This window comes from Corylus avellana, chromosome ca4 (genome assembly GCF_901000735.1).
Source record: "Corylus avellana chromosome ca4, CavTom2PMs-1.0".
NCBI classification, from domain to species: Eukaryota; Viridiplantae; Streptophyta; class Magnoliopsida; order Fagales; family Betulaceae; genus Corylus; species Corylus avellana.
The window spans coordinates 22,237,457-22,250,417 of record NC_081544.1 but is presented as its reverse complement, the minus strand read 5'-3'; the positions used below and the strand labels follow the sequence as shown (position 1 = coordinate 22,250,417).

General features: G+C 33.4%; 2 protein-coding genes across 2 annotated transcripts; one reads left to right on the top strand and one right to left on the bottom strand.

Moving 5' to 3' along the window:
• The first annotated feature begins 245 nt into the window (after positions 1-245).
• On the top strand, positions 246-781 carry LOC132179660 (uncharacterized). The gene has a single exon (XM_059592415.1). It carries the CDS (start codon positions 324-326, stop codon positions 663-665), a length of 342 nt encoding a protein of 113 aa, XP_059448398.1. The 5' UTR covers positions 246-323; the 3' UTR covers positions 666-781.
• A 10,707-nt stretch (positions 782-11,488) lies between these two features.
• LOC132179369 (lignin-forming anionic peroxidase-like) lies at positions 11,489-12,706 on the bottom strand. Its single transcript, XM_059592082.1, has 3 exons — positions 12,485-12,706; positions 12,041-12,398; positions 11,489-11,926 (listed from the first exon to the last, which is right to left on the bottom strand). The coding sequence occupies exons 1-3, from the start codon at positions 12,704-12,706 to the stop codon at positions 11,538-11,540; spliced, it is 969 nt and encodes a 322-aa protein (XP_059448065.1). The 3' UTR covers positions 11,489-11,537.
• Positions 12,707-12,961: the final 255 nt, after the last annotated feature.

Sequence of the window (12,961 nt, the reverse complement as noted above, 5' to 3'; positions counted from 1 at the left end):
CTGTTTTGTTGTTCATTTTTATGTTTTCAAAAGATTAACATAAATGAATAAAAAAGGTCGTTGCTTTATGAGATTTTCCATTAAAAAAAAGAAGGAAAGATTTCTGTGGGCAAATGATTATCTCCTCTGTCAGAGCCAAAAATCAAAATGACGTGTCAAAGACTTGCTTGCTTCTTCTAAGAAAAGATAGGAGAAGTATATATCACACACCAACCCTCCCAATAGGCCCCAAAGTCCTCTTCATATATTGCCTCTCTCCCTACCTCTTTTTCCTCCAGCAAAAAGAAAGTATACCCAGCTAGCAAAAATCGGCCGCCACAGAAATGGAGGGTCTCATCCCCATGGTCTACAAGGCAATCAAGAAAACTAGATTTCGCCGGCAATACAGCCACCTCTCCTCCGAGGCAGCTCAAACCTACAATATAGCCGACTTCTACACCACTGACCAGAGCCACCTGTACAAGATGTCTTCATCAACCGAAAAGATTGGTGGCTTGCATATCGAGAGCAACGGTCACCGGCGACACAAGTCCGCCGGAGCCTTTTCTGTCGGGTTCTCGCCGGCTGAAGATACGAGAATGGAATTTGCACGCCCTCCTCCCAACCCCAAGCAACTTGTGCGGTTTAGGAGCCATAGACTCTTCTCATGTGTTTCTGGTGCCTAGAAATGCAATATCCCCCCTCTGGGTACCCATGTAATTGTCACAAATTAATATCCTTGTCTTCTTCTTCTTCTTTTTTATAGATTTGTTTGTTAAATTCCCTGCAATTAGAGGGAGGAGATGTAAAGTACTTCTATGCATAACATGCAACTTTATCATGTCCAATTTTATTTATTTATTTTAATATGGATGAGTTAGAACAATAACATTACAATTATAAAGAAAGATTGAAGAGAAAATTCAATCTTGACGGTAATTAAAGTCACAGTCTTTAGAGAAAATTTTCAAAAACAATAAAAAATAAACTGCCAACGAAATTGGTTGTAGCGATCGGTCATTGTTACAACCACCTTAATGTTGACCGCACTGGCGACGGAGTCAAAAATTGAATTCGACCAAGTATTCTCCCAAGACATGATTCATGATTAATTTTAGAATTCGAATACAGTTGCATTTGTTCGGTTGTGCTGTGTTGCCAGCGTTGGTTGTGAATTGACCTTAAAAAAAAAAAAAATCCAATTTAGTTCGGTAAATTATATAATCTTTTGATGTACTACCAAAAACCGATTTTTACTTTTTACTGCATAAAACATAACTTGTTACACGTACGGATATTAGATTGGGTAAATTATTTACCGTGCTTCAATGTTTACAAATTTGTACAGAGGACAAAATCGAGATTTTGATAGAACATAGCATGTGCAGTCTCGGAATAGTGTATGCGACATGTTTAAAAAGTACAAGCCCTCTTGCGCAGTACTTTCATTTGTCATTTATAGTAGGGACGGAGCATGATTGAGAAATATACTAATTAAAGTATGAATAAAAACTATATAAAAATTGAAGATTAAATTAATAAATATATATATATAAATAAAATCAGTATCGATTTAGTGTTAACATAATATAAACAAAAAGAAAATATATTTCAATTTTTAAGTATTGAATGACCTATCAAAATTGAATTCGACATTCTTTTAAATTGAACCAGTACTAAATTTCGTAATGATTTCTCTTTCGATATGTACCTTCAAAGAATCGGTTAGAAATTTATCTTCGATTTTGTTGTAAATCTTAGTTTTGACAATATTCATAGCTGAAAACACTTGTTCTATATATAGTTACAGTAAAAAGGGGAACAATCGGCACTCATTTATAAACAACGACACCGGCTAGGCGCAATGGACTAGTTACAAAAAGAGAAATGGATTCATCATAATTAAACTTTTCAAAACTTGGCCTTGAAGAAGTGTGAATAATCATAATCCGAACACATCAATAAGTTAAAAGTTCTTTGTAAACACTTGAAAGAACGGGAGCCTCAAAGCAACAAGTTGAACATGAGCTTTAATATGTAGTTATATTGAATTTACTCTTATAGTCTTTAATTTGTCATTTATTTACTTCAATTTACAGGATATACATATAAATAGATAGGGAAAATATCATTTTGATAGTTTTTGGGGAAACTTTACTTTGACCCCTTGAACTTCCACTCGATTTTACAAACTCTCTCTAAACTTCTAAATCTCTGATTTTGGACCCTGAACTTTTAATTACTCTTAATTAGAACCCTTCCGTCAATTTTAGCTTTTAAAAATACAAAAAAAAAGACCAAGATGTCATTGATTTTCATTTTTTTTTAAAATAAAAAAACGTTTTGAAAGTTGAAATTTTATACAGTCAAGGGTATAAACGTTATGTAACGTTTAAAATCTGACAGAAGGGTCCACATTGAGAATAATTGAAAGTTTAGGGGTCCAAAATGAGAGATTTAGAAGTTCAAGGGGGGTTTGTAAATCGAGTGAAAGTTCAGGGGGTCAAAGTGAAGTTTCTCCATAATTTTTTAATATCATTGTCAATCTCTTTTGTAAATTTATCATTAGATTTGTAGAATTTACATGTGAGTCATAGAGATTTAACGGTGAATTTGCTCATCTTTTGTAGGAAGACGAATAAGAGATGGAGAAAAGATGGAAACCAAATATTTTAATAAGATAGTTTAATATTAGAAATTTTAAAAAGTTGAATTTAATGTTAACTTCTAAAAAGAGAAAAAGAGAAAAAAAGATTTGAGTAAATGACAAAAAACATGTAAAAAAGATTCACAAAATGACAAAAATAATGAAAACACCAACCATCAATCACTTTGGAGAAAAAGATATTCCGCTAAATTTTTGCCTTCTTCTGTTGCAAAAGATGGCGACGCTTCTTCACTTTCTTTGCTTCCTTTCACGTTTTTCTTCTTTGGAATTAGTAGATGGCGCCCTTGTCAATGGCTAAGGCCTTGTTTGGCGATGGCCATGCCAAAATTTCAACTCCCCATTATCTTTTATTTTTTATATCATATAAATCACTTTTTATTATTATTCAAATAAAAAATTCATTACAAAACATTTTTGTTTTTTTTTGTTTTTCACTTTTCTATAAAAAAATTAAAAAATTATTTTTACCTTATACCACATCAATCACTTCCAAACCAAAAACTACCTACAATGTCCCTTACCAAATGGGGCCTTAAAGTTTTAAGATATTCCGTTTGGTAATAAGTATTATTGTGAATTTTTTGTTTGAGCAATAAAAATAAGTAATTGATGTAATATAAAGTTCACAAGATATTTGAAAAGTAAAAATAAGTTTATTGTAGTCTGGTAGAATAGAGACCAGACAATTAGTAGAATAGGGCAAGACAATCAATAGGATAGGGGCCAAGTCTAAAACTTTGGGCTATATTTATACTAAACTATAAACTATAAGCAAATTTTTCAAAAGAGGTGGCTAGCCACCCCCCTCCCCCAAGGATGGACCCAATACCAAGGGGGCTCCTGGTTTTCAATATTTTTATTTTAAATTTTTTCATTAAGTTATATATATACATATAGTCTCTCTCCAAATGAAAAGTTTTGGTTTGGTCCCTCCACTCACTTCGTCTCTATTCTATAGAAATTAGACTAAAAAAATATGGGTAAAAATATGTCTCTATTTTGCTAATTATTTTTTGAACAATTGAATATGCAAAAAAGTCAAGTGCTAAAAAAGATTAAGGGTTAAATACTTTATCTTTTCTCTCTTTAGGGTTTCATTTTTATCAAAGTAGGTACATGTGTTTTTCATAAAAAGGGAGATAGTACTTCCATTAAAATTGCGTCCAAAACTTAACAAAACACCACATCAGAACCAATCAAAAATTGCCACGTGTCATATAATTAATTTTTTTTTAAAAATTAAAAAGATTAAAAAATTATATTTTCAAAAAAAAAAAAAAAAAAATTGTGGTGGCTGTAGCCACCCCCTTGGCTAGTTGGGGGGTGCCCCACCCCCATCTACTCGTCACCCCCACTGTTGAGCCACCCCAAAACCGGTCAGATGGGGGTGGCTCGGCCACCCCCATGGCCAAAGGGGGTTGCCGAAACCACCCCCAAATTTTTTTCCCATCTGGCTGTGCCACTCCCAAACCCCCATGGTCAAAGGGGGTGGCCAATCACCCCCCCAAATGGCCAAGGAGCCACTCCCAATTTTTTCTTTTTTTTTTTAAAAAAATATATATTTTTAATCTTTTTAAATAATATATTTTTAAAAATTTTAATTATATGACAGATGGTGATTTTTTATTGGTGCTGACGTGGCATGCTGTTAAGTTTTGGGCGAAATTTTAACGGAGGTACCATCTCCATCTTTATGAAAATCATAAGTACTTCCTACGATAAAAATGAAATCCTAAGAGAGAAAAATAAAGTGTTTAAATCCTAGGGGGCAAAAGAGTATTTAACCCAAAAATTAATTATATTTTGTTTCTGATAATTATATTTTATCTCATTGAGCAAATCAAACCACAAATTCATTTATTTTTTCTAGTATAAAATCGAATTGGAATATTCATGTGAATCTCATGAAAGATACTAGAGAATGGAATGCTAACTCGAAATACCATGCATTAATCAACCAAACACTAGAAAACAAAATAGAAGTCATAAATTTGAATAAGTGGTTAACCAAATGGGCCTGAATTTGTTTTATTCAAAGCTATATGACACGTCAAAATCATTCCATTTCTTATTTCTCCAAATAATTGTCCAATTTCTACCCGATCGAGTTCATCTCAAGCATGATTTTGGGATCAATTAGTTATAAGTTATAACACCAGGCTTGATGTTGTTTATTATGAGGAAATTGGGATTGGGAAGTGGAAAGTTTCTCATTATATTTAAATAATCTGATAATTAAGGAATTGAGTCATGCATCTAAACCCTTTTAACAAAATCCCAAAGAAGGATTTTTACTGGGAGGTAATATAGGGTAAGAAAAAGGGAAATAATAGTACATGGGAAATGGTAATAATGATAATTATTTTTAAGAATAATTGAAATTTCAACTCCTTTTAGTAGGGGTGAAGATGCGGTTACTGACTAAAACCACTAATTGTAACCGTTTAGTAACTCTAATAACCGCAAACTGATTTTTAAAAGAAAAAATAATGTTGTTTTTATGGTAAAACGATAACATCATACTATATACGATATCATTTTTAGATTTTTATACATTTTTATATATATTTAAAATTTTAAACACAAAAACAATATTGTTTCATATATATAGGTGGTTAATGGTTTTTTCTAACCGCATTTGTGACGTCCCATATTGTCTGGGTGTGGATAAAATAATGTGTTTATATGAAATATGCTCTCTAAATGGTATATGCCTTTTGGGAATAAACTCAATACTAAAACCGTGTGGGCTTGGCCCAAAACTAACAATATCATATCATATCCTTTAGGGTGGGGATCGTGGGGTGTTGCCACCTGCAAAAGTACGGTTAGCAGTTAGCGGCCCGCCTTTTCACCCCTACCTTTTAGCATCTCCCTTCTTCTTTCTTTTTTTTTTTTCTTTTTTTTTTTTAATTTTTTATTCGACTTTCTCCAATAATATATTTCTTCCTCATAGTAAACTTTTCAAATTTGATCATCAAGTTCATTCCACACAAGTTTTCTTCTTTTAAAGATAATGGGCTGAAATCTTGGGCCTTCTTTTTTAATATTTAAGGAGTTGTTTCTTTCTTTTGACTTGATTGAAATCCATTGAAAGTAGCCCAATTCAAACCAAAGGCGATTTCTTGCATTAATACATCATTTTAGACTTAAGTTTAATGATCAAACAGTATTCCAAAACTAAGTATAAAATGCAAGAATTAGATCCCTAACAAATTATGATAATGCTTACTTTAATTAAAGAAAATATGCATATTTAAACTATTATAAGTGCACTTCTTTGATTGGGAATTTCTTTGGCTTGACATATAATGTGGACCGGCATTTATTGGATTTAAGAAAGTGGCCCCCAACAACCTTTAATGTGTGCATGATGTGTCAAAATGAGACATGTGACATACAATAAATCAATAAATTGGAGGGTAGCTAGGTTGATATTTAAAATTATTGTAAACAAACTAATTAATTAAGTGTCAAAATTAGAAACTTAGAATTAAATTAAAATCTAATATTGAAAACTTAGAGACTAAATTTATCTCTTCCCTTAAAATGCATAGGAGGACCTTTAACAGTTCGAAGAAGTTAATTAATTGAGATGGCCCTTTACAATCTTGAAAAGTAAACAAACCCATTGAAGGAATATTGGACCGACCAAGTCATGACACCCAATTTTTATCCTCTAATTTGTATTTATTTCAAATTTCAAACAAAATTTCGAACCTAAAGCTAAAGGTACTAAGATCTTAGTGGAGACAAACGAAGTAAAACAATTGACCCAGCTGCCTCATATCTTGCTGGCACTTTGACAAGGCTTATGCTGTCGGCAATTTTTAATTTTTTTTGACTGAACATTTTGGCAAATTCTTGAGTGACACTTAATGTGATTCAATTTTTTTTTGAATCCAAGCTACGGAATCACAAAATAAAAGTTAAAAGCAACTAAAAATAAAATAAGGTACAAGAATGGAAAACGGCTAATAACACCAAAACCAACTCCACCTTCATGGATGTTATCATCTTAAAAGAAACAAACAACCTCGATAAAAGCAAGAAAAAGACAGCATATATACATATAAATGCATGAATATATCTCAACTAAGCTAAGAATCATAGAGACAGAAAAGTATATCAAACTTGGCTAAAAAGTGCCTCTCTCTTTGCCTAGTTGTGCTGGTGATCATCAGCATGACTTATTCCAATGTCATTAATGGTTTGAAGAGTGAGAAGCTGTGCAGCCAGTGCTCCAAATGTGACACAACCAAATGCCCTGCCACTGAAGATTTTCCCCACATGACAGCATTTGACGACACTCTAATCGCAGGTGCTTTGCAATCTGACTTTGTGGATTTGAATGATAGAGGCGTTTACTCTGTTCCCAATGTTAAAGGTGGCGAGTCAACCTCCCTCAATGCTTATTTTGGCTGGAAATCTACTTCGGGTTCAGCTTCTGGCTATCATAGGTACCTGCGATATTAATCCTTTGCATGTTCTTTTGGATTTCTGAATATATATATATATAAAATAATTATATTAGCTTAATTAAATTCCTCATTTCTTAATTATTAGCTTTGACAATTATTATTGAAAATCCTATTTAAAAGATGCAAAAAAGGTGTTGATACGTAAGTCATATATATATATATATATATATATATATATATATATATATATATTTACTACAGATTTAGCAATTACATGGATAAATGCTCAGGGGGTGAAAGCTATCTCTATGTGGACAAGCATGGCAAGGTGAGCCTTCGGTTGTTGAGCTCATTGGAAAGCTTAACCGAGGCTGACTGGAAATCCATTAATGCACCGCAGAAGTTCAACCATCGTGATTTCTGATTCTGGCAGTCTAGTAGTACAGGAAATTGCCTGACGGTTTTTGGAGGGGATGCTGGAAAAAGAAGTGTGGGTGTGGCTGAGTGCAAGTTTGATGGCTCCAACCCTTACCAGCTCTTTGCATTCCGCTTTCACTATCACCAAGCATTTTGTTGTTGTGGACTTCATAATGAGTAATTTCTTGAGCACTCCCAATTATGCCGAGGCCATTTGAAGTTATCAACTTAATTATAATGATATATAGGATAAAGAGATTATTTTTCTCATTCCAATAACTAAATTGATGTGTGTACTCTAATTAATGATAGTTCATGCTTGGATTTATAAATTTAATCCCACAGTTCAACACCACTCGCACAAGCTGCTCTATCTCAAAGTGCAAATCGTGACTTATATACGAGTCTTATATAGTCCTCGGGAAAATTGAGCTTTAATGTTCAAGTAGGTTTAGAAATAACACTATCTAAGTCGGTTGCGTTTGAATAAGAGTAAATCATGTTCGAACGACAACTAGGGTTCTAAAACTTATTGCATGAGATGTCGTTCAATCATCGTTACCATCGAGTGTCTTAAATTTTGCTTGATAATTATCTCGTTCAAACCATCTTCGAGCTTGCTTGTGAATGAGATTCTCAACGAGATCTTTGTGAAATATTGTGATTCAACCACGTTCGAACCAGGTGTAATCGTCCTTGTGATCGAGCCTTTCGGGAGCTTGAAATTTTGAATCCTTGAAATCCTCCATTCGAGTGGCTTGCGATCGATGTATTCTGGAACTTGTTCTTAGGATCGAATGCGTTTCAAACAGGCTTGCAATCAAGCATTATGCCTTGAATTTTTGAACATTGTAAAATTGCCTCGTTCGAATGCCATTCAATCGAGGTTGTGAGGGGGCTATTATGATCTTCAATTTGAACCAAGTTTTAAACCTCATCCTAACAACTGACTTAAAGCCTAAACCTAGACTTACAACACAACATTTTGACACTAAATTTGCCAACAACATAAAACCTAACAAATTCTCCATTTGGCAATTATGTGACAAGAATCATCAAAGCTTACAACTCAATGCAAAATCTCAAAGAATCACTTACTAATTGTATTAAACCGCTAAAGTACTAGGTCTAGGTTGAATTTAATGATTAAACACATCTATGTGAACATGCATATACACATTAAACGCATAGAGAACAAGTGATATAAAAAATTGAACAGATATTGATCTTAAACATTAAATATAATACTCAAGAATATTTGATCATCAAAAAATCTGAATCAATTACTGCATCAAAAGTCAATAATACACATATGTAAATATAATGTCAAAATAATAAGTACAAAATACATTCATGTCAACATATCAACAACTCTAAACCCAAAATTACTTCCCATTGTCACAAAATGCAAATCTACCCATGGAGTTCGAACCAACACCTTCCAACGTTAATTTCTTTTAAATATCCAATCACACCATTGCAAGTGTGTTGTTGTTTCTAGTTCATATCCTTTAAAAGAATATATTAGGTAGATTATTACATATTATAGTCTTGACTACAAAAGGTTTATTCCTTCTATCTCCCCACCATATCTAGGATAAAGCCTGGTGTGTTTAATTATACAACAGTCTCAGATCACGTTAGAATAAGCTTGTTGACACCAGGTTTTGATCATCGAAATTAGGGGTGGGCAAATTAACCGTTACCGTTTAACCGGCCGTCTACCGGCTTCGACCGAACCGATATAAACCGTAGTCGATATGCCGATATCTTTATCGGTTAAAAAAAGTATACCGGAATTCGGTCCGGTCCGGTCTGGTCTTGTTAAGCGGTTCTTATCGGTTAACCGATTTAACCGATAAGAAACTTGAATTTTATTTTTTTTATTTTTATTTATTTATTTATTATTATTTTTTTAATTCTAGTCCCAAAACGGCGTCGTTTAGTCTTTTAGAGAGGTTTCCAAATTCCCACAAGTGACACAGGTTTCTGAATTTGTGTAATGGTGTTGCCCATGACTTATTTTCCTTTTGCTAAGTGACTTTAATTAGTTAATACTTTGTTTATTATTCATTAATGAATTTTATTTTAATTTGGGTTTGGGTAGGTTTGATGTTTTTTTTTTTAAGTGATGGCATTTGATGGGATTTCTTTGCCTTTGGTAAAAGCATTTTTCATTAACTAGTTTTGCTAGTCTAATTAGCATTCATTATGTTAATTAGTCCATTTGCTTTGGAAAAATGTATTTTATAATATAAAAAAAAAAAAAGTTGAAGTGGGTCAATATAAAAAAACTTCAATTTTTAGCCCAAAAAAACAAATATTTGGGTCCCAACAAAAAGTATTTGGGCTCTCAGAAGTAAAAAAAACTCATTTTTGATTTTTGGCCCAATAAAATAAATCAATATAAAGCTCTCGGTTAAATCGGTTAACCGGTTTAACCGGACCGTTTAACCGTGTACCGTTTTAACCGAAATTATCAGTTAAAATTCTTATTGATTCGGTATCGGTTAATAAACCGTTTAACCGAAAATTATCGGTTAATAACCGATAAGGTCCTTAACCGGACCGTTTTGACCGATACCCAGGCCTAATCGAAATAGGCCAACACTAAAAACCTAACACACAGCGTAATAATCAAGGACTCCAATACTTTGATGTTTGACATGTGATCAACTGTAACAGTGTAACAACATTAATGATCACCATAGGTCTCTCTCAGGGCCGGCTTAATGTTTTCTGGGGCCTTAGGCAAAACTTTTAAATTGGACCTTATTATTATTATTTTTTTAAATATTTATATATTAATTAAATAATATTTATTTTAATATTATTATTATTCTATTTAGAGTTCTCATTTTTATTAGTCCTTACAAAAATAAACACAACAATAAAAAAATCAATTTTTTTTTTTAATTTTTAATTTTTAATTTTTAATTTTTTAATTTTTTAATTTTTTTAATTTTTAATTTTTAATTTTTTTTTTTAATGAATCCTTACTTTTTTGATATACCTGTTTCAAACAAAACCCACGAAAAAAAATTGACAAAAACTCATACAAAACCCACAAGAAAAATCAAGCATAGAAATAAACATGTTTCTCTCTCTCTCTCTCTCCTGGCCTCTCTCTCTCTCTCTCTCTCTCTCTCTCTCTCGCTTAATCTCTCTTCATCACGTTCTATTTTGAGTGAAACTAAGGAAAGAGAAAAAAGAAGATAAGTGGGGAGGTTGTCGGCAGTGGAGAAAAAAAGAGAGAGATAAAGAAAGGAAAGAAAGTGGGTGGTTAGATAGGGTTAAAATGATCTTTTAATATCAAATAATTTCGGATCTATAGATAGATATGCTATTTTTAAGAGTAAGGATATTTGCTTTTCTTGGTTAATTGGTCTTATTTTACGATGGGCTTATTATATTGGGGCCTTCTTAAATTGAGGCATTTTTTAAATTATTTACTTATCATGATTAGAGGCCTTAAGTTATTATTAAAATAAAAAATTTAGGCCTAATTTTTTTTTTTTAAAAAAGGCCTTAAATTACAAAAAAAAAAAAAAAATTATTAAAAATTTTTTTGTGCAAATTTTTTTTGTTTTTGGGCCTTATTAATCCAGGAGCCCTAGGCGAGTGCCTCACTCACTTAGTGGTCTAGCCGGCCCTGATCTCTCTCTCTCTGATGACAAGTTGTAGCTAGCTAGTCTTGCACCAAGAAGCACTGCAACAAATTAAGAGGGTACGTAGTTCTATTTTATTCTAGGGATAGTTAAATGCCTAGTCACATTCCACATATAATCACATAGGGTAATATCGAAGTGGCTATATATAGAAACTTCTTTTGTATCTCTTCGTTGAAGATATAACTTGTTTGTTTTTTAAAGTCGGGGAGAATTAATATAATACAATGAATCTCATTACAATTAACAATATGTAAAATTTTTCAATTTTACACTTGCGATAATTCCAATATATATATAAACAAATAACTGACATATTGGAGGAGCAGAACAAGTTGTTACATATAGTAGTACTTGTGAGTATTTGGGAAAGAGCAGTTTTAACTAGTTAACAGCACTACAAATCCTTCTTATCTGCCCAGCTGAACCAGTGAGAAGATCAATTTCACTCATTTTAATCATGGCGGATGCAAAATCAGACTTGAAAGTGGCAGGGCTTCTACTATATTTGGAAACAACGCTGTCTGTCGACCCTCCACTAAAGAGGATTTGATCTGAGGCAAGGAGACCCTTCTTTTGAATTAAATTCTTGAAGTAGTTATTGTCAAAAGAATTTGGAGTCACCAAGTCAAGTGCTGCCAAGTTTTGATCGCCGCCCGTAGCTGGACAACGGCGCTGGCGAGTGCTAGCAAATCCAGCATCAATATCACTCCCATCGTTGTATATCCGGTCTTTAAATGTGATGCATTGAGCTTGCCCTAAAGTGTGGGCACCTGCATTCATTTGGACATTAATTTTGTTAGAATATTGTTTAAATTTATTATAGTAATCAATATTATAGTAACCTAATGATTTTAATAAAATATTCTACTTGTTGATGAGCTAACCTGATAAAGCGACCATATCTTCTGCAGTAAGGCCTTTGCGAGCAAAGTTAGAAAGAAGTGTCTGAAGGTCATCAGTGGCAAGTGGAAGTTCTGTTTGGGCTAGAGTTAAGCTTGCGGTTGTGGAATCTCTTCTTCCGAGCTTCACACACCAAGATGGGCCACCCACAGCAACAGATGCATCACGTGCAGCCACCGCAAGAATATCTGCGCAGGAAACAACTCCAGGGCATGTCTTCTCAACCTCAGCTTTGGCACTGTCTATCACTTCAAAACCTCTTACAGAATTATTATTCTGCGATGCGTTTATTTCGCTTGTGATAGAGGGTGCATCCTTGAGTAGAATTGATGCATCACAACCCTGAACATTAAATGCATGTCATATATATTAATTAATTTGGTCCGCAAATTTATATATATATATATACACATAAAAATATATTATACCTGAACAAAACAATCATGGAAATGGAGACGAACAATAGACGCCGCCATCCGACGTTCGCGTGAAACTGCTGTTCGGATAACACTCCGAATGGTGCTGACTGCATTCGGACACGTGTGGTCGTAAAACTGGGAAGAAAGATGCGCATTGCAGGTTGAGGTAGAGCTGCTGAGAAACAGCAAGATAAGCAACAAAACAGCTGCATTCTTGTTTGAATTTCTCATCCAACTCATCACCTTGTTAACCATTGCAGCCGCCATTAATTGATGGATCGATCTTAGTTTGTTTGTTTCAGGCAAAAGAAGATGAGAAAGAAGATGATAATGGAGAAAGCTGAATGGTATCCCATGAATTTATAGTTGCACTACTTTGTCTGGGTCACCTCTCTATTAATTCATGAACGCGTTGCCTCCCACTCGCACGCTCCACTATGACAATTTCTTCTTCGATATACTTTGAACATTCTTTCCTTTTACGTA

What these genes read in the sequence shown, in the direction of transcription:
- LOC132179660 (XM_059592415.1), top strand. Translation starts at nt 324, where the DNA reads ATGGAGGGTCTCATCCCCATGGTCTACAAGGCAATCAAGAAAACTAGA.
- LOC132179369 (XM_059592082.1), bottom strand. Translation starts at nt 12,706, where the DNA reads ATGAGAAATTCAAACAAGAATGCAGCTGTTTTGTTGCTTATCTTGCTG. An exon ending in TCCATGATTGTTTTGTTCAG is followed by an intron (nt 12,399 to 12,484) that starts GTATAATATATT and finishes TTTAATGTTCAG; the next exon opens with GGTTGTGATGCATCAATTCT. An exon ending in AGATATGGTCGCTTTATCAG is followed by an intron (nt 11,927 to 12,040) that starts GTTAGCTCATCA and finishes AAATGAATGCAG; the next exon opens with GTGCCCACACTTTAGGGCAA.